The following is a 26,589-nucleotide window of genomic DNA, read 5'->3' as shown; positions in this document are numbered from 1 at the left end:
CCCTTGTGTGAACCAGGGTGGCACAGATGTTGAAAGGTTCCTTTAAAATAGAATTCATTTCCCATTCCAAACGTCTCACCCCCAACTAATGGCTTACTGTAACAATTATTATTTTTTTAAAAATGACGGTCTGCTTTGTTATTATCCCGTGCTAACCGAAATAGTTAGAATACTATGCACATACCATTTCCCCAAAAATAAGACCTAACCTGAAAATAAGCCCTAGTATCATTTTTCATGATGCTCATAATATATGCCCTCCCGCCAAAATAAGCCCCAGTTAAGCAAAAAAACCCGCTCTTCACCCTTGTGCAGCAACCAGAAGAAGATGATATGACTGCATTTGAATAAATATATATAGTTGTAAATGAAATAAATTAAAGCATCCCCTGAAAATAAGCCCTAATGCATTTTGGGAAGCAAAAATTAATATAAGACTCTGTCTTATTTTCAGGGAAACATGGTATATTTGGACACACACTGTCCTGCCAGTAGCCATGGACACTGTAACTGTAAAAGTAACTAAAACAGTTTCTGTTCCATTGCAAAAAGTGTGCCATCCCTTGTTACATTATTACAGTTGTAGTGCAGTTTAGCCATGCCTTAGTCACTGCAAAAAAAAAAAAAAAGGAATTGATAATTGTGTACTATTTCTAATGAGTTGTCGTTTTGCTGTGGCTTGTACAGTTGTGTACAAAATGTCTGTGGCTTCCTTAACATTTCTCTGCATCATGACTATGGCCATGAAACATGAAAAAAGTGAGAGAATACTGGAAGGCACCATGAGAACTGCAGATTCTTTGATATGATGCTCAGTTCTTGTTGTTAAGTTATCCTTGGACATGTTAAGTTATCCTTGGACAAAATAGTGGCCAGAGAGTTACTTCTCCCTTGATTGCTAACTGCCTGGAGTACTGCTTTGCACTAACTGGGCAGAATAAAAGTCTAAGAAATAAATCAATGAATTGTATTGTAAAACAATGGGAAGTGTATTTTTAAAAAGTTGATTAAGAAGCTTAAGAGCAGGCCATCAGAATGGCGTATGGCATAAATTATATACATGTCAAGGTGTTGATTTTCCATGCTCAAAGTAGATTTACCAAATTAAATTAAGACAGTTTCTTCTCTTCTTGCCCGAAATGCCTCTTTTGCTGTCACCTTCATCCTTTGAGCCTACGTTTGGCCTGTGTGTCGTTACTGTCACATGCTTTCATCCTCCTCCATCCCATCCTAGTGAATAACCTTCAAGGGCTCCTGATTTTACTTCTTATTACAGTGGTGCCTCGCTAGACGATGATAATCCGTTCCACTGAAATTGCTGTTTAGCGAAATCATTGTCTAGTGAAAAGCATTTCCCCATTGGAATGCATTGAAACCTGTTTAATGCGTTCCAAGGGGGAAGAATCGTCGTTGTCCAGCGAAGATCGGCCATAGGAAAGCTGCTTTGCAAACTGCCAATCAGCTGTTTAAATCGCTGTCTTGCAAAGCTTAGGTCCCAAAAACACCTGTTTTGTGAACGCGGAGGGAGCTGTCAAAATCATCTGTCTAGCGAAAATCAGTTTGCGAAGCAGGGACCAAACATTGTCCAGCGAAATTCCCCCATAGGAATCACTGTTTTGCAAATCGCTAAAGCGATTGCAAGAAGTCAATGTCTAGTGAAAAAACTGTCATGCGGGGTAACTGTATTGCTTTACACCCTGCTTTTGTTCCTTCTTCTGCAGCCAATGCAGTACAGCTGGACTGGAGTCCAGCTGGCCCAATTTTAGCAGTAACAGTTGATGAGGGCAGCAGGGACAGAGAGAGATGATTTTGGTCAAAGAAGATTCATAAATGGATTTCACTGTGTAAAAGGTGACAATGATTGATGCCGACTTCGAACAGTGTCCATTTTGGGACTGTAATATTGGCCATGGTGGTTGGAGAATTCTGGGAGTTGTAGTCCCGAAAGGTAACTGTTCCAGAGCGGTGTAGGGTACAGGCACAGACTGTTGGAGCTTTTGCAACCTCGCATGCTGCCTTTAGCAGGTTTGGCTAGGAGAGATCTTTCTGGGCTGGAGTGACTGTCAATCTATCCAGCACTACCCAATAGTTCCCTCCCGCCTCCAAATTCAAAGAGCTCCCCACCTCTCTGCTCAGCTCTTATTCTCTCTCTTGAGTCTGTTGAAGTCTGTTGTTGAAGGTAGCCATGTTTGTCTGTTTGCTGTTAGTCTGTTCACAACTGTAAGTAAAAAAATGGTCTCTATTCTTTACAATACAATAGGACCTCCCTCCTCCATCTGCAGCATCAATATCTGTTGATTCATTTATCTGCTGGCTGAAAGTACTAAATTAAAAACCGGAGAAATACCTATTTACTGTATATGTATTTCCAGGATACACTTAGTAAAGCTGGCCACTAGAGAGAGCCAGAGATCATGCAAGGTATGGTGTTCAACCCTTCCATGTTTTTCAGCATCTGCAAGAAAGGCTTGAAACTGATCCCCTGAAGATACCTCAGTCTATATTAATATCTCAGAATGAGTTATTGAGACTGTAAGTGCCAGTTAATAACAAAGGGGTGATCTACTCTGGGGAACTTAACGCTATTCTTCTCTGTAAATCCCTGCACTTCTGCTTTGCAGCTAAAGAAATTTAAACCAGAATTGAGAAATTTGCAACCCGACTTTTGCTCTTATCTTTTTTAATTATTATTTTATTTTTTTAAAAAATTATTTACTTATTTTTTTTTAACAGCAGGGCATCTGAGAGGGCCTCTCTGTGACTAAAACCTCTTATTTTAAAACCCTTGCCTGTAAGGACTGTCATCCCTTCTGTCTTCAGCAGAAGAATCGCCGTGGGAAAGCGATGGGCAAAGTCAGCTGTAGGAACATTAAGCGGGACTGTCCGACTCCTCCTTGCAGCAATGCGGTTCTTCTGCCCGGACACTGTTGCAAAACCTGTCCCAAGGGTAAGTCGTACCCGTGGGGTGGCCGAGCCTTGTGCACGCCTGGGTCTGTGGTTCTCAAAGAGTTCAGCAGGTCATTGTGGACACACGTGGCGGTCCTTATACTCTGCGATGATCTCCAAGAACACACAACCCTTTGACCTTCTCTTGCCAGAGATGGTCATTGTGTGTCTGGGTTGCACCGGTCCCAGAAGGGCTTGTACTATAAGCAACTCAAGAAGTGATGAACCGTTTCCTGCATGGAGAACAGAAATTCATCTAGGCACCCATTCCTTGTCGTTTGCTTGGAGAAGCATCGCGTTAGAAAAATCCAAGGAATCGGGCCATGTAGTCCTCACACTCCTTGATATGACGGCCGTGGCACTGGAGTCAAATCACTCTATATGTTGTGGAGCAGGGGTGAGCAGCTGGTGAACAACATCAGTGGGGCTGAGGACTCTGCTTTTGCCTCCAGCACCTGCCGCATTAGACCAGGAGCCGGTCAAAACGACGGCTGTCCCCCAAAAGGAAAGACAGAGACCTGGAAGTATCCAGTCAGCCAGTTTTCTTGTTTGGGATTTTCATTTTCAACAAGATTTCTCTATTGCAGAACCTTTATTTGGAAGAGAATGGGGGTAGGCGGAAGTTTGGTTTGGATTTTTTAAAAATTTGCGGTCGGGTTGGCATGGGGATCTGGCAGGGAGTGGGCCGCGAAAATTCTCGTGGGGCTCCCTGCAATGCATGGACTCTGCTTGGGCCTCTTGTGGTGTACATGGTATAACACTGTATGGAACAGATAGGTAAAGGTAAAGGTTCCCCTTGACATTTCGTCCAGTCGTGTCCAACTCTAGGGTGCGGTGTTCATCCCCGTCTCCAATCCTTAGAGCCAGCGTTTGTCCGAAGACAGTTTCCGTGGTCACGTGGCCAGCACGACTTGACACAGAATGCCGTGACCTTCCCACCGAGGTGGTACCTATTTATCTACTCACATTTTTACATGCTTTCGAACTGCTAGATTGGCAGGAGCTGGGACAAGCGACGGGAGCTCCTTCCGTCGCTTGGATTCGATCTTACGACGGCGGGTCTTCCAACCTGGCAGCACAGAGGCTTCTGTGGTTTACCACAGCACCGCCACGTCCCTCTTATATCTGTGTATATAGAGAGGGGTTATTTTTATACTGAGGGAAAGACATCCTTACATTTGTTTTTTTTTCCTCAGTCACTTTGATATGCAGGAGCTATTTCTTTGCAAATTATACTCAAAAAAAGCAATATTTCCTTCCTTCCTTCCTTCCTTCCTTCCTTCCTTCCTTCCTTCCTTCCTTCCTTCCTTCCTTCCTTCCTTCCTTCCTTCCTTCCTTCCTTCCTTCCTTCCTTCCTTCCTTCCTTCCTTCCTTCCTTCCTTCCTTCCAGTATGAGAGTATGTATTTACTGTTGTGACTAGGAATAGAAATCCTCAATTTGTGCAGGGAAGAACAAGTGATTTCAAAAGTCTTCTCGCATTTCAGTGAGATTATAGGATTATTTGTATATTTTTTTTCACATTTTGTCACTTTTTTGGGGGGTGAAAATTGTACAAAAGTGTTTGTAATCCAGAAATGAAAAGAATCATCCTTGAATTTTTTGCCCAGAAAATCTTGATTTTTCTTCAGACTGAGATTTTTGCACCAAAACCAACCAACAAAAAGATTAATTTTTGGTACATGCTTCTGCTGACTCTTAAAATAAAATAAATAAAAATGCTGGTCTTTTTACTCTCACGTAGGAGTGGAATGTCTTGCAGAGCTGGCCCCCTTTTTTCAGTGGAAAGTTTTGATGCCTTGAGGATGAGAAAATTTTGCAGTTTTTTTAAAATTATATCTCTAGTTGTGAACCTTAAGGGTTGTGATCCATGGAGACGGTTTCCTTTCTCTGGAACAGAAAGGATGCTCATAATTTGCCCACACCTGCCTGGAAAAAGCATTTTCTTGGCATTGGACCTCAAGATGCTACCTTCCTAGCATGTTTTGGATACCTGCGTGGCTCTCTGTCCTGAAGTCATTTTCATTCCCTTAGAGAAAGACGACGTGAAGAAGGACTTTGTATATCACCGCTCTCACATGGGGAGCAGACATGTGTTCCTCCCATGTTTATTTGGTGTGTTGATTTTGAGCACTGAAATAGAGTCTGCTTCCGCTGTATAGTCTACTTCCCCATTTGTTTGAGTCTCTTACAATGAACAGTCCAGTGGAGCATTTTCCTAGGGCTGTGTACCACTCTGAGCACACCTGTGCGCTTCTGAGCCCAGCATCTGAGAAGGAATAGCTTGAATAAATCATCTAAAACCATGGCCAGCTTTCACAAGAAGCATGTTAGTCTATATCAGTATGATTTTTTCTTTGGATATGAGAAGCTCTGGATTCAAATCCCAGACCACTTAACTAGCAAAGGGTCATCTCATAGATTGACAGAATTATAGACTGACAGAGTGGGAAAGGGCCTAGAAGGTCATCGAGTCCAATCCCCTGCTCAATACAGGAATCTAAATCAAAGCAGATGGAGCAGAGTGTTGTTCAGTTTTCTCTTGAACGCCTCCAGCGTTGGAGTGCTCACCACCTTCCAAGGCGGTTCCACTGTTGTACTGCTCTAACAGTTAGGAAGTTTTTCCTGGCATTCAGACGAAATCTGTCTTTATGTAGCTTGAGCCTGTGATTATATGTCCTGCCCTCTGGGAGGATCAAGAAGGCATTCTATATTAGAATATATTCGTATTCTGTATACAGGATGCATGAAGGGGTCCTCCAGCCCATCCTTTGCCTTGGGCAGAACCATGTCTGGGATGGATGGTGCCGATGGAGAGGGCTATACCTGTTGAATTAGGATGGGCTTGGATAAGCAACCGTGCAGTTCTGCAGACTCTGAGGCCCTTCCCAAGTCGGATTGAGCTTTCCTTTCTTTAAATCAATCATGAGGAGCCCCTTTTAGCCTGTGGGCAAAATCCAATTTTGAGATATTAACAAGGCCCCACGTTTTACTGGTGGGTGTAAGGTAAAAGTTCCCTGTGACATTTAGTCCAGTCATATTTGACTCTAGGGCGTGGTGCTCATCCCCGTCTCCAAGCCGTAGAGCCAGCGTTTGTCTGAAGACAATTTCCGTGGTCACGTGGCCAGCACAACTAGACACAGAACACTGTGACCTTCCCACCAAGGTGGTACTTATTTATCTACTCATATTTTTACACGCTTTCAAACGGCTAGGTTGGCAGGAGCTGGGACAAGTGACAGGAGCTCACTCCGTTGCGTGGATTTGATCTTACAATGGCGGGTCTTCCGACTTTGCGGCGCAGAGGCTTCTGTGGTTTAACCCGCACCGCCACCCCATCCCTGTTACTGGTGGGTGTAGCCAACAGCAAAAGAGTGGGTCTAAAATAGCCACCTAGACCTCTTTCTGCCTGTGTCTAAGCCTTAGGATCGGTATTCAGACCTTTGAAAATTCCGCATGAAAGCCAAGAGGCCACCAAACGATGGGTGTCATGGGAAAGGGGAAACGGCGGCCCTCTGGGCCTGTGACTGCAGAGCCAGGATCCCTTCCATCCACTCACCTGCCAATCTCCCAAACCTTTCTCACCATCTGTCCCATTTCCTCAGCTAGTAGCAGCATGGAGGGCAGAGCCAAGAAAGCTTTCCTTGCTCGGTCTTTGAAGGAGAAATAGGAGTCTGTGAGTGACTTTGTGTTTCATAGCATCCTAGAATCTCTGAGTTGGAAGGGGGCATCTAAGGCCATCCAGTCCAACCCCCCCCCCCTGCTTGAGGCAGGAATCCAGATCAAAGTGCATCTGCCAGGGGGGTTGTCTTAAGTTTTCCTTGAATGTCTCCAGGGTTAGAGCACTTGAAGTAAGCCTTAGGAGCTCCTGCGATTCATTCTCTGGACTACAACTCCCAGAATGCCATGCTGGCTGGGGTGACTGGGAGCTGTAGTCTAGGGGGAAAAAAACCTTTCTGAATCTTTGCACAGGGTTTGCTTTGGAGTATCTGATTCTAATAAGCTGCCCCCCCGATAGGATTGAAGTACATTTATTTATTTATTTATTTATTTATTTATTTATTTATTTATTTATTTATTTATTTATTTATTTATTTATTTATTTATTTATTTATTTATTTATTTATTTATTTATATATCCCGCCTATCTAGTCGGTTAGGACCACTCTAGGCGGCTTACAGGAAAACATACAGCAATATATATGAAAACAATTTTACATAAAAAAACCTACATATTCCATAGCTAGGACTGAAAAACAAAACAAAACAAAATCTAGCACCTTCTCTTCCCATTTCTTATACAGTGGTGCCTCGCTAGACGATGATAATCTGTTCCACTGAAATTGCTGTTTAGCGAAATCATTGTCTAGCGAAAAGCATTTCCCCATTGGAATGCATTGAAACCTGTTTAATGCATTCCAATGGGGAAGAATCATCATTGCCTAGCGAAGATCGGCCATAGGAAAGCCACTTTGCGAACCGCCAGTCAGCTGTTTAAATAGCTGTCTTGCGAAGCTTAGGTCCCGAAAACACCCGTTTTGCGAGGACGGAGGGAGCTGTCAAAATAGTTGTCTAGCGAAAATCGATTCGCGAAGCAGGGACCAAACATTGTCCAGCGAAATTCCCCCATAGGAATCACTGTTTTGCGAATCGCTATAGCGATCGCAAAAAGTCAATGTCTAGTGAAAAAACTGTCATGCGGGGTAACTGTCTAGCGAGGCGCCACTGTACCAGGATGTATGGAAGGGGTCCAGCTTCTCATTGGCTTCGGGTAGAAAAATGTCTCAAACAACACCCACTGAGAGGGCTCCCCCTCTATGTGGAAGAGGGTTGGGTTTTTTTGTTATGTTTTCAAGCCTTCTTTGTGTGATTCCTGTAGCTACGGCTACCACTCAAAACACTGAAGAGGGCAAACCTTGATTCAAATCCAGCTGGACCTCCCCCCCCATTTACAGTAGAACCCCTGTATCTGTGGAGGGATTGATTTCAACATTCACACCCCACGAATGCTAAAAACTGGGGGATGCTATTTTTCCAATACCCAATGCCATCGATACCTAACATTGTCTCCCCCTAGTGACCCGTTCTGATAACTTTATTGTTAAAATGTTTAATTTGGGGGCCTTTTTCGTTTAATATTTTTAAGTTGTGGATAAGCGAATCAGTGGATACTGATCGCACGAATAAGGGCTTACCATATTTTCTTTTTGCTAAAATGGCTGGTAACAGAGGCAAAGACAACTTATTTTTTTAAGGCCCGGGTGGAGTATGCAAGTTGTGGCCCTCTAGGTTCCCCAGTAAATGACAATAATTTAAAATTATTTTTAAATTATTGTCACATCACCCCTCCCAGGTTCCCCTCATAATTTTTTTTTAAAAAAATACTCTTTTAAAAAAAATAGGGCACTAGAGGGCGCAAGGGTTTTTTCCGAATAAAAAACCCCCAATAACCTCATTTAGTTATTTTGCAAGGAAAAATCTTTCAGAGGTGAGGGTCCGTAGAGGGAGAGAGGGTCTCAAGGGTCCAGAGATGAGCCTGTGCAGATTACACACCTCTGGTCTCCGGCATCCGAGATGCTCCAGCGAGTTCCGTTCCCTGTAAATGTTTCTTCTCTCTGGGTGGCAATGCCAGCCATATTGGCAGGGGAGGTCCCGACGATGGCCAAGCGAAATAGGTGCCTTTTGCCGATTTGTACATTAGGACAAGAAGCATTAGATGCTGTTCTGAATCAAGTGGATGGTTTTGCATCCAAGAGATGTTGGACCTTGGAACATTTATTTCCTGGGATTTGGAGAATCCATTTGCTGGAGACCCGGGGTGGGGGTCAGGCTGGAACTGCCCTCCTTAAAAGCACTCGGACGCCAGGAGAGAATTGTGTCACCCCCGCCAGCTTCCTGCTGCGATGGTGTTGCCCGGTTGTTGTTTCTGTTCCTAAGTGAGTCGCAGCAACACAATTAACTTTATCCTAATAAGGATTACATAAGAACAGCTTTCTCTGCGCCCCCTTTTTTGAATCCTTCCAAAGTTGCAGGCAGACAGATAGTCGGCTAAAAGTTGTTTCCATCTGGGCCGGCCGATCCTCCCACCCGTGAAGGTGGAAGGCTTTGGATTCACGCCAGAGGCATTAATTTCCGTGGGACTACTCTGGTTCAAATCAAGACTGTTTAGATTAGCTGTTTTGTAAATCAGGTGATGACTGGGGTGGAGGGAGTGCAACATCGGATTTTGCAAGAGCCCCCGCTCGCTTTGGGAAATCGGGACCTTTAGAGGGTCGAACTATTTCCTGGCTGAGCTACGATGTGCCCGTCACTCAATACGTGAAATAATGAAATTTTAGGAGGGGGAGGGCGTCTCATGTTTTGGACCAGCAAGAAGGGAACAAAGAGACCAATCTTGGACTTAGACAACATTCCTTGGGTCCAGCTTCATCCACTGTGTATACAAGGAAACATTTCCAAACAGATTTCATAACCACCTTGAATCCCCTTATTGAGAGGTTGGCAGCCTATAAGTAAGACAAACAAATTAAGAAATAAATCAATCCCATCTATCGTGTGTCGTGCACACAAGGGGCCTGTCTGCACTAATGAAAGTGCCTATATTTTTATAATAGATGATAGATGCGATTAACAGTTTAATGACAGGAAACAAGTAACTTTCCATTCAGGTATACTAGGTCTTATACAGGATGCTGGCCAGCATCCTCCCACATCAATTCTTTGGCAGTCAGCCTTCTTTATGGTCCAGCTCTCACTTCCATACATTGCTACCGGGAAGACCATAGCTTTGACTATGCGGAGCTTTGTTGACAAGGTGATGTCTCTGCTTTTTAAGATGTTGTCTACGTTTTCATTCCTGTCCATAGTGCCTGCTTTTAGTAGAAATCAGTCTGGAGTTAGGTAGGGAAAGAGTTAGATAGCGAGAGATTGTGAGGTGGAACAACATTAGGAACAGGCAACAGAGCCGATCTCGAAGTTTAATGCTGCATTACTTTTTGACATGGTAAACTTAGGACAAGTTGGCCTTAAAATGTCAGCTTTCACAGGCAAACATTTTATTTGTTTGCACACGAGGGAATCACAGTGAAAGCAAGACTGTCCAGAGGTGGTTAATTACACAAGGAGACAGTTCTTGGTGGCCTGCAGCAGGTCTTGCCAAACAGTTTATGAAATTCTCATCCAAATATACATTTGGAAGTCATAAATAAGAAAGTATTTGGGCAGCATTAATAATCACATGTGGCTTATAAATTTTCACACAGCTGTCACGTCTCCCTCCCAAGCCAGCGCCACCGTGTTGAGAATTAGCAGAATTCCATGTAGACCAGCAAAAAACCCTGGTGGGATCCAGTTTCCACATATTTTGCCAGGGATAACAAGGCAGTCGGCTCTAGTTTGAAATGTACGCAAGACCATGCTAGACGCAATGGGACGGCTGCCTTTGTCCTTTCCCATGTCTGCTCTGTTTGTCTCTAAAGCAGGGCCTGCGTCAAAACTTGGAAATGTGGTTTCTTCGGACTGCCAGGATCACCCATGGTGGGATTCTTGGACTCAGGGATCGTAAAATGAACTCTTCTCATCTAGCCTGTGTTTTCATTTAACAGAAGAAAGTGGGTGTGGGTTAAAGGAACTGATTGATGCTGCTGGTCCCTCTGTCACCTTGCTTTCGTGGGACTTGGTTGCTCCAGACAAGTCTGGTCTCATCCTCTCTTTTATTGAGAACAGTCCTCTGCTTGAAGGGTGTCCTGGTGTCCTCCCTACGAAAGAGCTGTCCATTCTGAGTCTAGTGTAAAATCAAGAGCAAAAAGAAGGGAACTCAAGAGCCTTGACACTTCTTACCTGTAGCATCACCTGAATTGCAGAGATGGATGGATGGATGGATGGATGGATGGATGGATGGATGGATGGATGGATGGATGGATGGATGGATGGATGGATGGATGGATGGATGGATGGATGGATGGATGGATGGATGGATGGATGGATGGATGGATGGATGGATTGATTGATTGATTGATTGATTGATTGTATTTCTTTACTGTGCTTCTATGATGCCTTTCTTAGAGCAAGGGAATTCAAGATGGCTCACAGATAATTAAAACAAACAGAAATTAAAGCAAAATACAAGCATATTTAGAAACTTGTTAAACATGAACATGCAGTTTAGAAGGAAGAGGACTGAACAATAGTGATTGACTGAACAACTTCAAATAAGATAAAATATGTATGTTCCAACCTCAACAAAGCCCAGAAAGTCCCTGGAAAACTGTACCGCTAGATTGTACTGCTGATTTTCAGCATTTTAAAATTTTATTATTTTGCCCATCACTGAGGAAAATGTTAAATGCTGACTGAATCATTTATTCTGCTCTCCATGTCTATGTGTGTTTAGATGATTATGTTTTCTTTTTAATGATTCTGATGATGGTGTCTGAGTTTTGTGGCTTGCTTTGTTGGGACGTGGTGGTGCTGTGGGTTAAACCACAGAAGCCTCTGTGCTGCAAGGTCAGAAGACCAGCCATCGGAAGATCGAATCCACGTGACGGAGGGAGCTCCCGTTGCTTGTCCCAGCTCCTGCCAACCTAGTGGTTCGAAAGCATGCAAAATCCAAAAATGCGAGTGGATAAATGGGTACCACCTTGGTGGGAAGGTAAACGGCGTGCCGTGTCTAGTCATGCTGACCACGTGGCCATGGAGGATTGTCTGCGGACAAACGCTGGCTCTGTGGGTTGGAAACGGAGATGAGCACCGCCGCCTAGAGTCGGACACGACTGGACAAACTGTCAAGGGGAACCTTTACCTTTACCTTTTTGTTGTTTCAGTGTGCATGTAGACTGTAGAGTGATATTCTGAGTACTTTAACAGGAAAGATTTTGATGAATATGTAACATATTCAAATAAATATATTGAGGCAATAGTGGGGGGGGGGGGAGAGAAAATGACTTCTCCATCAAATGCCCTCCCCCAGAAATCTCCACCTTCTTTTTTCCTTTTAATTTTTAGATTCTGAGGTGATAAAGAAGCTCTTTTCATTTTTGATTGAACAGCGATTTGATCTTATGTTTTGTGACCGCTCATTCTTCAATGCTGCTTTCACCTGCTGCTTTCACTATGATTTCTCTGCTGTTAGTATTTTACATTATTTAATTTCCAACACTCGAAGGTCCATAGGGTCTCTTCCACTTCTAAGATGATGACGACGATGATGATCGAAATAAGTTGGGAGACTGATGGCTGAGAAACTGAGGGCTGCTCTTGTATTGTTCCCTTCGATGTTTAAAAAAGACCCTTCTTCCTGTTCTCACTTCTACAGCCACTCCCAGCTTCCTGGAGAAAAGACTTGAGCCCCTCTTTGCCAAAGTGGCCTATTTCCAGGAAAAGGAAGCGGATTTACACCGAAACTACAATGACCGTGCCTATCACAGCTCTGAAGACTTCGTCCGAGATGACAGCCACATAGGTATGGCTGGCGTTTTGCAGGTGGATAGCGGCTGTGTCTGTGTTGGTGTTAGGCAACGTATTAAACTCCCTGAGGATCCCATTTTTTTCATATACAGTGGTGCCTCGCTTAACGAGCGCACCGTATAACGATGAAATCGCATAGTGATCCGTTTTTTCGGATCGCTAATGCGATCGCTCAACGCTTTTTTAATGGGGAAAAATTCGCTTTGCGAAGAACGGTAAGCGTTTCGCTTACCGATCTTCGCAAAACGACCCCCGACGATCAGCTGTTCAGCGGCCAAAATGGCCGCCGGAAGCTGGGAAATGGCCCAAAATGGCCACGCGCAGCGTTTTCGCGCCCTCGTTAAGCGAGGCGAGGGCGCGAAAATGGCTGCCGGCCATCCTGAAGCTTCGCTGAACGGTGAGTATTTGGCCTACTTGGAACGCATTAAACGATGTTTAATGCGTTCCAATGGAAATCCCTGCCCCGTTCAGCGATGCTTCAGCATAGCGAAGGTTAATCCGGAATGGATTAACCTCGCTATGCGAGGCACCACTGTATTTTTTTTAAAAAGAAGTCTGTTTCTAGATCTAGTCACCTGAATGTAAGTGGACGAGGGCTGCTGGAATCTTGGAGAAGAATGTGGAAGAATACAGTTCATGGTGCTTGTGGCGCATGTATACCTAGCTTTTCGCATGCTCCTTTCCCAAAATGAGGAAGAATTAGAGAAGGAGAGCTTGCATTGTGCAAAGTAATAAGAATTGTGCAAAGCTGTTTGTTGTTTGTAATTCATACAGGGAATAGAATCCAGCTTTTCCTGTCACAGAGTTTTGATAACACGGGGACAGAAGGCAAAATTTACCTTTAGTCACAACTGGAACAGGTCTGATACGCGGTGGTTGAGGTCTCTGGCTGTAGAGAGAGTTTGAGAGTTTGATTCCCCCGTTGTGCCTCCAGAGAGAAGAGCCAGCCTGGGTGGCCTTGGGCCAGCTGCACAGTCCCGGGGCTCCCCCTAGAGGAAGGGAATGAGAAACCACTTCTGAGTATTCTTTACCTGGGAAAAGATGCTATAAGTTGGAATTGACTTGTCGGCAGATAGGGTTCCTTCCAGCCCTGCAGTTCTGAGATTATTATTATATATTATTATAATTATTATTGTTACAGATCCAGGCAAATAAATGGGGATGTTATTACTGGCCAGGAAGTCCCACTCATAACTGTTTGTCTGACCTAGAGGGCACAAAAATTTGTTGTAGCCCAGAATATTGATTCATTGCTTGATTGTACCATAGATTGCTATATAGTATATTGGCATACTGTAACTGGTAAATAGATAGTTTGTATGTGAGACAAAAACACAGAAATGTTACAGGATAACTGCTGAAGGCTACAGAACTGGGAAACCTATTTAGGTGATTCTCAGAGCCTGGAAAATTAACTTTTCGGACAGAAGTTCCCAGATTCGAGGGAAGCTGGTTGACACTTTCCAGCTGAATACTGAGCCTCAATCGTTGCTGTATATATTGAATTATAGATGGGCATAGGAGCCCCGCCCCCAGTTATTCCCCTAGATAAGGGGTGAGAGGACCATGTAGCCTCTTGCAGAGTGCAGATGGCATACAATTCGGATAGATAGACAGACAGACAGACAGACAGACAGACAGACAGACAGACAGACCGACCGACCGACCGACAGACAGACAGACAGACAGACAGACAGATAGATAGATAGATAGATAGATAGATAGATAGATAGAGAGAGAGAGAGAGAGAGAGAGAGAGAGAGAGAGAGAGAGAGAGATAGCCCTCTTGAAAGCATTGGATTGCAGCTCCCATCAACCCTGACCAGCCTAGTCAGTGGCGAAGGATAATGGGAGTTCCCGTCAAACATCTGGCGAGGCGCATGTTCCCCATCCATGCTGTATATAAAGAGGAGCCAGATTTAAATACAAATGCAGGAACGTTATTCATGTTGAGAATTTTGATTATAACGTGTATTCTCCTAACATTAGCAGAGTAAGGAGATATTGGTTAGCGGAGATAGTATGACACTATGACACTGAGAGAGAAAAACCAACACCTTAGTCTATTTACATATATGCATACATGGAGAATAGACAGTTCTCTGGCAGCATGACAGGATACAACCCACAACATAGGAAAAATGATCTGACTTAACAGCAGATAGAGGCGTTCATTTTACACATGACTTATGTACACTTCTGTGACCCTTCAGAAACTACATGACTTCATTTTCTGTTACACACAACGTTTCGTCATGTACACAACTGTACAACATTAAGTCTTAATCCTCAATACCCACACCTGAATACAATCCATACAATGACTCAGGTAAAATCAGCCATTTTACATTTAACTGTACAACATTAATATTTAATACATTCTCATCAAAATCTCAACAATTCACTCAATTATAGATGAAAAGAGTAATAATAACAAACCCAGCAGAGCAGATTTGATTGAAAAAAATCTGGCAGCTGTTTCAGAAGGTTAAACTTGTAGTATTACAAAGTCCCTAAATACCTATGCATTGGCATTAGGTATTTAGGAATTCAGAAAGGAATTGATGTGGACTGGATTTGGATACTGCTAGCAGAATTGTCCGGCTTTGTATGCCTCACAATCCCCATTTAAGCCCCCTGGGTTGAGCTGTTCCCCTCCTCCCCTAAACATGATATCTCTCCATCCACCTTTATTGTCCAGGAGGTCTCACATTTTTCTGACCCACCCACCTGCACTGGTGGTGCTTCACCTTCCTCATCCAGCCAAACGCTTTTCCTCTCCTGCCATCCTGGTGCTGCGTCTCGCTTTCCCTCTGCAGTGCTGGCGCCTGAGCAATGCGGGGAGAAAAGCACATTCAAGGAGAGAAGGCCTAGCCTGACAAGGCCCAGAATAAGGAGGGAGTAATGTGATAGCCACCTTCCAATCTTTGAAGGACTGTCACATGGATGATGGGCTGGGCTTCTTCTTTGCAGCTCAAGACAAAATGACCAGAAGCAAGGGATTCAAGTGTCAAGAAAGATTATTTCAACCAAACTTTAGGAAGAACGACCTAACAGGGAGACCCTCAATAGAATCAAGGATCTAGGAGGACAGTGGACTCTCCTTCGCTGGAGATTTTTGAGCAGACGTTGGATGACTACCTATCAGGGATCCTTTATTTGTGGATTTCCTGTGTTGGTAGAAGAATGTTCTAGATGACCCTGGGCATCCCTTCCAGTTCCACACTTTTATGTATCCGTGATTCAAAGGAGGACTCAATACTGGCAAACAGTGGACCCTTGACTTACAGAATTAATCCATATTGGAACGGTGGCTGCAGGTCGAAAAGTCTGTACGTCGAGGTTCCATTGACCTACAATGCATTGAAAACCGATTAATCCCATAACTGGCCATTTTTGTTCCATTTTGTTTCTTTTTCTGGTCTTTAAGTCGATTCTCCAGCTGCAACCTAAATTTTGCGGCCAGAGAAGTCTGTAACTCGAAAAGTCTGTAAGTCGAGCTGTCTGTTAGTCGAGAGTCCACTGTATCCTGCCAGCAAGCAACCCTTCTTGCTACAATCCATCCAAACCCCTGTTTTCTACCATCCATTTTATGTTGCTTCTATGAGGTTGGCCTCATTTGGGGGGGGGGGATTTTGACCTTCTCTCAACTTCATTGAGGATAAGATCCCTCTCTCCTGGCGTAGTGGCTGAATCTCAGCTTGAAGGGACCATGAATCGGCCCTGAACTTTGCAGGAACTGTCCAGGGTGCTGAAGCCTACCCTCTAAATAGGTTCAGCACCCTTAATAATTCTTGCAAAGTTCAGACTAAAATCCAGAGCAAATTCAACATCCTTGCCTGTCTGGATTTTATTCAACTATGGGGATAGTCAGGGGAATAAATCAATGTGGTTGCTGTATTGATGCAGTATTAAGGCACAGCGTAAACAATGGACAAAATCTTGTTGTTTAGCATAGTAAAACATAGCGCCGTTGAATCCGCTTCTCTGTAAGTTCCATGGATTCTGCAGGCCTACTCTAGAGCAATTTGCTATGTTAAGCAACAGGATTTTAACCAGTATTTCATGCCATATTCTTTTTTGGGGGGGATCATGTGGATATTTGTCTTACCATGGTACATATTGTCGGTATGGCTATGTATATGAACACTCCCATGGTATATGAGATATGTATTTCAGAATATGTATCGTGGGAGACTCTGATGTTGGGAAAGTGTGAAGGCAAGAGGAGAAGGGGACGACAGAGGACGAGATGGCTGAACAGTGTCACAGAAGCGACCAGCATGAATTTGACCAAACTCCGGGAAGCAGTGGAATACAGGAGGGCCTGGCGTGCTCTCTGGTCCATGGGGTCATGAAGGGACTAAACAACAACAAAATCATGGGAGAGGAGAATTGTTCAGAGGACTGTGTTTAGGGCAGAGATATGGTGAGGTATTCAAATCTGTGTATGTGGACATTGTTGTATGATATTATACTGCCGTGTTCTAAAGATGCTAAACTTTGGATCAGGGGGAAGCAGGCTGTTTGTTCACTTCCCAGACAGTCTTGCATTGCTTTTGTCTTAAATGGGGGTCCCTTTTTTTCTTTCCCAGAATTTGTGGCCTTGCTGACAGGTCGTCTGGAGCCATGGGCACCTGCAACCAGCGGGGTGGCAAAAGGCAGATTCACCCTTCTACGCTCTCACTTGCTGTTCTCCATTTATTACGAGAGGTAGGTGAGTCCTTAAGCACGACCTGATATACCTTCCGAGGAGCCGAGGTGCCTTTCAGAAACCAGGGTGCGTATGCGTATGGTGTATCTGTATCCCACTCCTTAACCAGAAATGGCGGTCAATCTGATTTAGAATAAGAGCTAGACGGAGCTATCCCAAAATAGTCTTCTGCCTGAGGCAGAGGACAAGATGGCAGCCCCTCCCTTCTCCACATTACAGAAGGTGAACCCTAGGGAAAGATCCAGAGTCAGCAGACAAATCTCCATCTCTCCGGTAATGACCCAGAGAGCTGTAGATGATGGAATCGGTGGCAAACGGGCCCAGCATCCGCACCTGGATGCTTGGGTTTATATTGTTTCCTTTGGCATCCTCTTTTTGCTTCCTCCTTTTATTTATTTATTTATTTATTTATTTATTTATTTATTTATTTATTTATTTATTTATTTATTTATTTATTTATTTATTTATTTATTTATTTATTTCTACGCTGCCTATCTGGACTACCAGACCGCTCTAGGCGGCTTCCAATACAAAATAAAACAATAAAATACAAGAATGTGCATAATCGTTCAATAGCAATCGCAATAAAATCAAGAAAAAATAAAATAGGGGGAAAATAAAGAAAGAATTCAAGAATTGGCTGGAGGGAAGGCTTGGATGTATAACCATGTTTTTAATTGGGTTTTAAAGACACCCAGCGTAGGGGCCGTGCAAATCTCCGGAGGGAGGTTGTTCCAGAGGCGAGGAGCCACTGCCGAGAAGGCCCGGTTTCGTGTCTTCTCCTTCCGGGCCTCTCTTGGCATCAGGCTCCTCAGCCTCACCTCCTTTGTTTCAGATCTGTTTGTTTAAAATCTGTTTCTCTAATGTCTTAAACCTGCTTTGGGATGTTTTGCATTTGCTTTGCATGTTCTTAGTTTTCAATTGGCTCTTGAATGTTTTCAATCTGCTTTGAATGTTATTAATCTGTTCTTGATGGTTCTAATCTATTGTAAATCATCTCAGGATCCCTGTTTGTCACAAGGGTGGTGAACACATGCTTTAAATAAGAACATCATAATAAAATGTTTTATAGTTGGGGCAGCTGAGCAGGCCTTTTTACTTTTAAAAGATTTTTATGCTTTTCTTGAACAAAACGGTGAACGGTCCCGAGTAAATGAGGGGAGAAGAGGCAAATCTGTTGTTATTGTTTTAATCATGATCATTTGGTTGAAAGTGGGTTTAAAGGACATAACTAAACATGTGCAGAATTTTTGAAGGAATAGCAATTATTTTGTTGGGGGAGAGGAGTTGCCACAAAATCTCAGGAATATAGTGGAATGGCAGAGCAATAGTAGAGAAGCATTAGCTAAGTGCTTTCTTACAGAAATAAGAAGATAGCCATCTAAAAGAGTCTTCGTAGTATAAGATTATTTTGTCCAGGGTCTAAAACTGCTGACCTGCCCTTTTTGACTACGGAGAAGGAAGGACAGGAAAGGTTTTCATAGGGGTTCAACAATCCTAAGGAAAATAACCTTTTTGTGTCACTTAACACTTGTTATAGGAAGCACATTTCCTCTTGAGAATTCACACACTTGTGACACTTTTGTGGCATGTTTTGGAGAAATGATGGGTTCGCTAAACAGCGGGTGCTTTATAGAAAGTGTTGACAGCTGAAAACATATACCGTTGAAATAGGCACAGGCTTGCAATTCAGAGGAAAGGAATTAAAGTATTTTTTAAAAAACCACATACTCATCAAAACTTTTTGTTTAGTTTGGGAAAGACAATGAAATGCTCAGGGCAGGTGGTAAAAAGTGAATAATATTATTGATAATATCTAGGTGTAAGAAATTTAAGGAGAGATGCAGTAAAAGAAGGCAGTAAAACTTTTTCCCAGTTGCTTCAAATGACCCATACAGGAACATCGTAGGAAGACAAAATTTTGCATGAATACTAGGACTCAGTTCTGGATAGTACTATCGGTTAAGTACTAGAAAAGACCACCTCGGAGGCTGGTGAGCTCAGGGCCCCTAGTGGAGGTATTAAGCAGAGATTGGATAATTAAATGGTCCAACTCTGCAGTGCCTACAATAAACAGGAGTTTAGACTCAGTGGTTCCCAACTTTGGGTCCCCAAATGTTTTTGGACTGCAATTCCCAGAAGCCTTTGCTCCGCTGGCAAGGGGTTCTGGGGGTGGCAGCCCAAGAACGTCCCAGTTTGGGAACCACTGGAGTAGATCATCTCTGAGGTTGATCTCTTTGATTCTATGAATAATGCCCAGAGAAAAGAAAAGGATACTTTGAGAGGTGTGGAGACCAAACTATACCAGGATTGCTTGAGGCCAATGGAGAAGATGAGATGGAAAGATGATGATGGTAGCCACTTTCAGATATCGGAAGGGATGTTATGTGAAAGACTGGGGATTTTTTACCCTCCTGCTTCAGAGGGCAGTCCCTGAACCAGGAAATTCAAGTCCCAAGAATGGAGATTCTGACTAAACATTAGGAAGAACTTGCTGATGATGATTAGAGCTGTTGGACAGTGCTGTAGACTAGCTCAGAAGGGGCAGATTCACCTTTTTTTTTTTTTTTTGAAGGTTTTCAAACACACCATGGATGGTCACTTTAGCTGTTGATTCCTGCATTGGTGGGACACTGATCTCAGTGACCTTTGGAACCTTGTCCGTTGTTTAAAATTCTGTGATTTTTGTGATTTTCTGAGCATGATACTAATTTTATCTGGTGCCCATCGTGAGACTATAGCACGGCCGACATTGATTGAAATCCTGTTGCTCGGCGTATTAAGTAGCCACTAGAGTCGGCCCATTGAATCAATGGAACTTGAATTGCTGGATAGCTCGGTGGTTTGGGATTCCGGATGCTCTCCTTAGGAGTTCGATACCCCATTGGGCCTCCTTGACCAGAGCCGGACTTGAGGATGCATAGCATCCCTTCCAGCTCTATAGTTCAAAGGTTATTATGACGATGGGGGAGTTGTGTCAACAAATTGCTGCTGATTCAATAGGCCAACTCTAGCTGCGACTTACTGTGATCGGTAAGAGGATCTCGACCATTGTGTCTGTAACTGGAAAGGGGTTCAGATATTTGATGTCCCACTGCTTTTCGAAACAACCCCCCCCCGCCCCGTTCTCTGTTTCTGGAGATTTGTATTTGATCAGGCTGACAGGCAGTCTGTCTCGAATATCATTACGAAACCACCGAACAGACGCCGGCGAATCCTGGTTTGGAAATTGCGGTGGATGACATCCCTGGCAGAAATGTGTCTTCTGTCAGAGTTATGATTATATTTTATTTGAAACAAATTGGGAGGGGGGGGATAAAAATGGGAAAGTATCCAATAAACAATTTCAGCGTCCTCATGTTCCCAGGCCAGACTTGCCTCCCTCTGCTAGCTGAAGGCTGGGTAGGTCAGTGGGGGTCTCCTTTCTGCTCTGGGGCCTGGCTCCGGGGAGTTGCAATCAATCATGCTCTCCTCTGTCGGTTAAAAGCGTCCTCCTTTGGCCTGCTCCAGGGTAGAGCGTAAGGGAGAGAGAGAGAAAAAAAAACTGTACCCAGACGCCACTCTGACAAGGCAAGTTCTCCTCTTGTTCCAGACCTTTGCATAGCCGAGCAATGACTAATTTCTGAAAATGTGTTCTCCCCAACGAGAAACAGGCCACAGAGGCTGTTATGCTCCTGGATGAGACCAAACACACATTTTTTCTTTCTTTCTATTTTTCTCTCTCCAGGCCGGGCAAGGGAAAAGCATCTCAATTTGCCCGTTAGAAGTCCACCATCAACAGGCTGTGGGCAGAGTGGCCGTCTGTCCTGTTTGAGAGGGGACTGGCCCCTAATAACCACCCCATAGCCCTTAATGTACTCCCCGGGTGAATTATAATTTTAATTGCATAGGCTCCACATAGCCCCTGCGCCCCCCCCCATGCATTGGGTACTCAGTTTACCAACCTTGGAAGGATGGGTCAGCCTCGAGCCAGCTCTCTCCACTAGGATTGAATTTGGGTCATAAGCAGAGTCTTGACTGCAGTACTGCAGTTTAACTACTGCATCAGGAGGCTCCTTAAGATATACCATGGTCTTTTGGGCGGTGTATTCTGTTTGTAGGGCTCTCCACATTTGGTCTTTTCTTAAAAAAAACACCTCTGTGAAATGAGGGGTCTTGAAAGAGAGCCTTTAAATGTTGATTTTTAAAAAAGAGAACATTTGCAGACGTATGCAGTAAATGGGATTTTTATACGATTAGTTTTCACGCCTCCACTTTGAACAGGATTGTATATTAACTTCAGTTATGAAGGTCATGATTAAACACTTCTTCTGAGCCCCTCATCATTCTTTGCTTTACGACTGTGTCTCTGTGCTTGATATGTGAGCGGGCTGTTTTGCAGTGGGGATAAAAAACAGAATTACTGTGAGATTATACAGATTCACATTTTTAAACTCCTTTAAATCATGGCACAGTCACATGTACAGGAATAAAATGGGAGTTTGCTTCCACTGCCCTGATATGCAACCCACACCATTTTGTTAAAAGTGGATGATAAAACAAATTAAAACCCAAAATGTGAAAAAGACAGGTAATTTTAACCATGTTATGGTGTAAAAATCCTGCTATAAATGATCACCTGCATAAGAGGAACCATGCAAGGGTATCTTTTGCAGTTTGCTGTCCTTCTGTCTGGTTGGACAATGTCATCGAAGCTACCAGAATGAATTTGACCCAACTCCGGGAGGCAGTGGAAGATAGGAGAGCCTGGCGTGCCTTCACACTTTCCCAACATCAGGGTCTTTCCCAAGGAGTCTTCTCTTCTCATGAGATGGCCAAAGTATTGGAGCCTCAACTTCAGGATCTGTCCTTCCAGTGAGCGCTCAGTGTTGATTTCCTTTAGAATTGATAGGTTTGTTCTCCTTGCAGTCCAGGGGACTCTCAAGAGCCTCCTCCAGCACCACAATTCAAAGGCATCAATTCTTTGGCGGTCAGCTTTCTTTATGGTCCAGGCCAGTACAACTGGTGGCAAAGGCTTCTGGGAATTTTAGTCCAAGAACATCTGGGGAACCAAGTTTGGGAACCACCAGGATAAGCCCTATGAGAGCCGCAAACCAGCCACGTCCAAACACTCCGCACAGTTCCGAACGATCAGCGTGACGACACAGGCTGTGTGCACTCATGGACAGTGGACCATTTCTGCATTCTTTGGACCAAAATAATAATTTTTAAAAAAGCATTTTGGAGATACTGTTAACTATTGTGCCTCAGTGTACGTAGAACAAGGGTGATAAATTTTCATAGTTCTAGAGAGTGAAGCAGCTGTATTTGGGACCTCAGGAGGCCTTAACCAGACACCTCGGATTAAGGGCAAAAAGCCTATCTGAAAATGGCGGGTTGTGTCTTCTAAGAATTGTGATTGACTGCCTGGGGACCTTTTAATCTCTTCTCATAACTGATGTAGGTTCTGCATGCTCTCTTTCCAAAGCAGATCCACCCGGAAGGTCACTTCTGGTTTTTGAGGGAAAACAACATTTTACAGATTTATGGCAGGTCTGGAACTGTTCTTCAACGGTCAGTTGCATCTGCTAGCTAGAAGGTACACCTGACCATTTTTCAGCCAAAACAAAACCTTTGACATTTTAGGAGGGGCTGCCTCGTGGCCATGTGGTGGGCCACTCTGGACTTGCCCCAGCTGTAGAAGGTACGGACTCTTTAGTTGAGTCCGTACCTTGAACTAAAGTTAGTTCAAGGCTGCTTAGCAGCATCCCTGTGGCCGAGGTGGGAAATCATGTTCCCGTTATCTGTTCGTCCAGCTGTACTGATTCTCCCCACTTCTCCTCGCCTAGGCTGGGGCAGCCGAGCCGAGTCCGTTTCACGGATCCCGACGGGGGCATCCTTTTTGAGCACCCTGTGCAAAAAGGCATCTCTTCCCAGGAGAACATGGTGAGTTGGCCAAGATTCGGTTGTCCTTCTGTGTGGTGTGATTTCTGAATTTCTGGAGGAGGACTGCAAAGAGTCATCATGTTGAGAGGGAGGGAGACAGCCCATCTTGTATTCGTACAGTTGCCATAATTGTGGACTGAAGAGCTGTATGGCAGAATATTATTATCCAAAACCAACTGGATCCTTGGGCGCCCCCATTTATTTCATGTATTTATTAAAACATTCACATCCAACATCTTAGTCAAGGTTCTAAGTTTGGCTTACCAGCCTTAAATCACCACTAGAGACAGGGGTATTCGTATACCATCTCTAATCACCACTACATTTTAAACAATATAGAACAACAGTTTAGAATACAGTAGGACCATATTATCCATGTGGAATTCGTTCAAGACCCCCTGCAGAAGCCACGGATAATAGTGATCCCTTTACATAGCATGGTCTCTTGCTCCCTCTTCTGTCCTGTTCTGGTAACTACACCACAGAAAAATATATTAACTGCATATTTCTGAGGTTCTTTTATTTAATGTTTCCAGGTAGGAAATAAGTGAATCCGCTGATAATGGTCCTACAGATGGGGCGTATGTGTGTTTCCTTACTGTAGTTAAAATAATTTAAAGATTTTTTTTAGAAAAATGAAAGCTATGGAGACCATATGCACTAAAGCAGAGCTAAATAGCTAGCCTGCGATTAATACTAGGTTTGAAAGATTGCAGTGAAGAGGCAGCTTGTCGCTTGGCACCCATATGAGGGTCATGTTGGTGCAGAGCAGATCTCCAGAGAGAATGCATTCCATAGCCACGGTGATCCAAAAGAGAAAGACCCCATATCTCCACATTGTGGTTGAAATGCAGTTGCACCATTATGCAGCTTGCAGGCATGAACTGCCCTAAGTGAAGAAACCCTGAAATACATTATCTGTTGCATATTGAGTGGCATGATTTGGTGTGCAACAGGTAATGCCTAGGAAGATTTCTTAACTTACAGCAATTCACATCTAAAAGTTACGTTGTTTGTGTAACTGCACAACAGGATTTCAGCCTGTGCTTGCTCCCCATGGAGGAGGGATTCCCTGGCAGATCTCAGTGCTTGGGCAGGATATATTCAGGGAGAATGCTCTTGCAAACAATACGCTCCCAAGCATCCATCACACTGAAGTTCCTTCCATCCCATCCTGGTTTTAATGCATGGCCAAATGATCCGGGTCTCTATGGAACACTGGACAGGCATCTGATCTTGTGGGTTTTGCAATGCTCCACTTACAAACGGCTTGATAAACCGCCTTGTCCTTTCTTGCCCCTTTCCACCCTGACCTCCCCTCAGATCTGTGGTATGTGGAGGAACCTACAAAAATCTTCCATTCGGTTGTTGAAGGTGGATCAGCTGCGCGTATCCCTGGTCACCAGGTCACATCCTGCGGGAGAGATCCAAGGGAAGATTATGAAGCACCGGGCCCTCTTTGCAGGTAAGCGATGGAGTCTGTCTCTTGAGTCGCCTCAGCCATGGAGCTGACATCATTCCTGGTGCGAGAGACAGTCTGTTGGGTGGCCAGAGCATCAAAGGGGGGGGACCTTGAGATCCACATTCACTTACCCACTGAGCCATGAAACTCCCCGGTAGATTTGGTCCAGAAGGACGTCTCCACCTCATCTACCTCCCAGGGTTGTTTTGACGATAACGTGAAGAGGGAAGCAAAATAATCTGCCGGGATTTCCTTAGGAAAATGGTGGGATATAAAATTAATAAATAATATTAATTGCTGTTCCTTGATACATATCCAAGTTCTGGTTCTACAGACACTGCTGAAGATACAGGTTAACACATATTTTGTGTGCTGATCTTGAACATCAGAATATTCTGGCTTATCTTGCCGTTCCTCGGGACCCATCCTGGTTCTTCTAGTACTCATCCCCAGCATACCCACTGGCCCATCGCCTGATATTTTTGTCATGAAGCAGCCTACAAGACTGGGAGATCTTTACAGATCTTCCAAAACTCAATACACAAGGCTGAAGGACTGCCAATGTGGTGCGGTTGAGGCTTAAAGCACCAGCCCGAGGAATTAGGGGTTCGGTGTTTGAATCTCCACCATGTCTCCTGAAAGAGGGGCCAGCTGTGATCACCTGGACCTTGAGTGGCCATGAGTGGGGTTATGTTTCCTGGCACAAGCTAGGACAATCTGTCCGGTCATAGTCCAGTGGTTTAGGTATTTGGCCAGGGAGCCAGAGTTTGGAAGTTTTGGTCCCCCACTCTGCATCCCAGCAGAGCCAGCCTGTGTTGCCTTGGGCAAGCTGCACATCCTCAGAGCACAGGTGACTTCAAGGGTATGGGCCCTCGGAGACAGTGGGTTGTGACTCAGTGGTATCATCAAGGGCCTGAACTCCTTCTGGCCGCTTCTCTTCTACTTCCTTGATGCTTGGTTACCTGGATGGATGCCCATTCTGTCCACCCGTCTGGCCCTGCAGCACAACATGCTCTCCTCTCTGTTTCAGAAACGTTCAGTGCTCTCCTGACATCTGTGGACCCTACCCATCCTGGCATGGGGGGCATCGCGATGCTCACGCTGAGCGACACGGAGAACAACCTGCATTTTGTCCTGGTGACCAGGGGGCTTCTGGAGTCAGCAGATAAAAGTAAGCAAGGTGCAGAGGGAGGCAGTGAGTGGGAGGATGTTGCAGGAGGCTTGAAAACCTTTCCCAAGACTAATAACCGGCCTAGTTTGAGGGTTTCAGGTTAGGGTGTTTTATCAAAAACCCATGCAAAACATTAGAGCAGGGGTGGGCAATTAATTTCTATAGGGGAACCACATGAAAAACTTGAACTGTGTTCGGGGGTCGAACCAACTTCACTTAAAAATCAAATGAAACAGTGATGTTATGATTCATTGTTTTTTATTTTAAACTGGTTAATCTTCACAAATACTAAAGAGTTTTTCTGCGGCATTTTAAAGATAAGCAACTGATCAACTTTAGACAAAAAGCTATAAATGGTTTTGATGTTCAAAACTGTCCATGGGCCGGATAGGAACTGCTCGTGGGCTGTATGTGGCCCTCAGGCCGCACTTTGCCCAGGTCTGCATTAAGGCAATGGTGGAAAACCGCCCCATTGGTGGTGGGTGAGTCTCACTGGATCACACCATTCTGTCTTTATTGAATCCATTCATCTCATGTGCTCAGACTTCCTTTTTTCCTAATGCCTTCCACTTTCCCAAACAGTATTGTCTTTTCCAGCCAGTTCTGTTTTCTCATGACATGTCCAAATAAAATCATTAAATGAGCGCAAAAGTAAATGACAGCCTCTTAACATCTATCACCAGACGACGATGTCAACAGAATGCAGGAAAGTGTATTAAATATTCAGCTTCAGCATCCCATCCACTCTAGCAAAGTTTTCTGAATTCCCAGTAAAATGAGGAGAAAGGCATGTTCACCTCTCCAGTGGAGAGTTCAGGAATCCAGCGAGCCAGCAAAAGTTTTAAAAATTGGTTCCAAAAAAACAGTTCCCAAAGTTGAGAATAATCAGGAGAGCAAACTCATAAAAG

The 26,589-nt window shown here is 44.1% G+C and overlaps 1 protein-coding gene across 2 annotated transcripts in view; it reads left to right on the top strand.

Annotated features, from left to right (window-relative positions):
* Positions 1 to 26,589, top strand: part of CHRD (chordin) — a 72,100-nt gene that overhangs the window by 11,145 nt on the left and 34,366 nt on the right. For both annotated transcript variants that reach the window (XM_072996269.2, XM_072996268.2), the window contains 6 exons: positions 2,821 to 2,947; positions 12,258 to 12,404; positions 17,005 to 17,122; positions 22,952 to 23,048; positions 24,372 to 24,513; positions 25,541 to 25,681. In XM_072996269.2, the coding sequence (XP_072852370.2) occupies positions 2,821 to 2,947; positions 12,258 to 12,404; positions 17,005 to 17,122; positions 22,952 to 23,048; positions 24,372 to 24,513; positions 25,541 to 25,681 (772 nt within the window). The remainder of the gene's footprint in view (positions 1 to 2,820; positions 2,948 to 12,257; positions 12,405 to 17,004; positions 17,123 to 22,951; positions 23,049 to 24,371; positions 24,514 to 25,540; positions 25,682 to 26,589) is intronic.

This window comes from Pogona vitticeps, chromosome 3 (assembly GCF_051106095.1).
Source record: "Pogona vitticeps strain Pit_001003342236 chromosome 3, PviZW2.1, whole genome shotgun sequence".
NCBI lineage: Eukaryota > Metazoa > Chordata > Lepidosauria > Squamata > Agamidae > Pogona > Pogona vitticeps.
The sequence above is the reverse complement of the archived record's forward strand: the minus strand, read 5'-3'. Positions and strand labels throughout refer to the sequence as shown.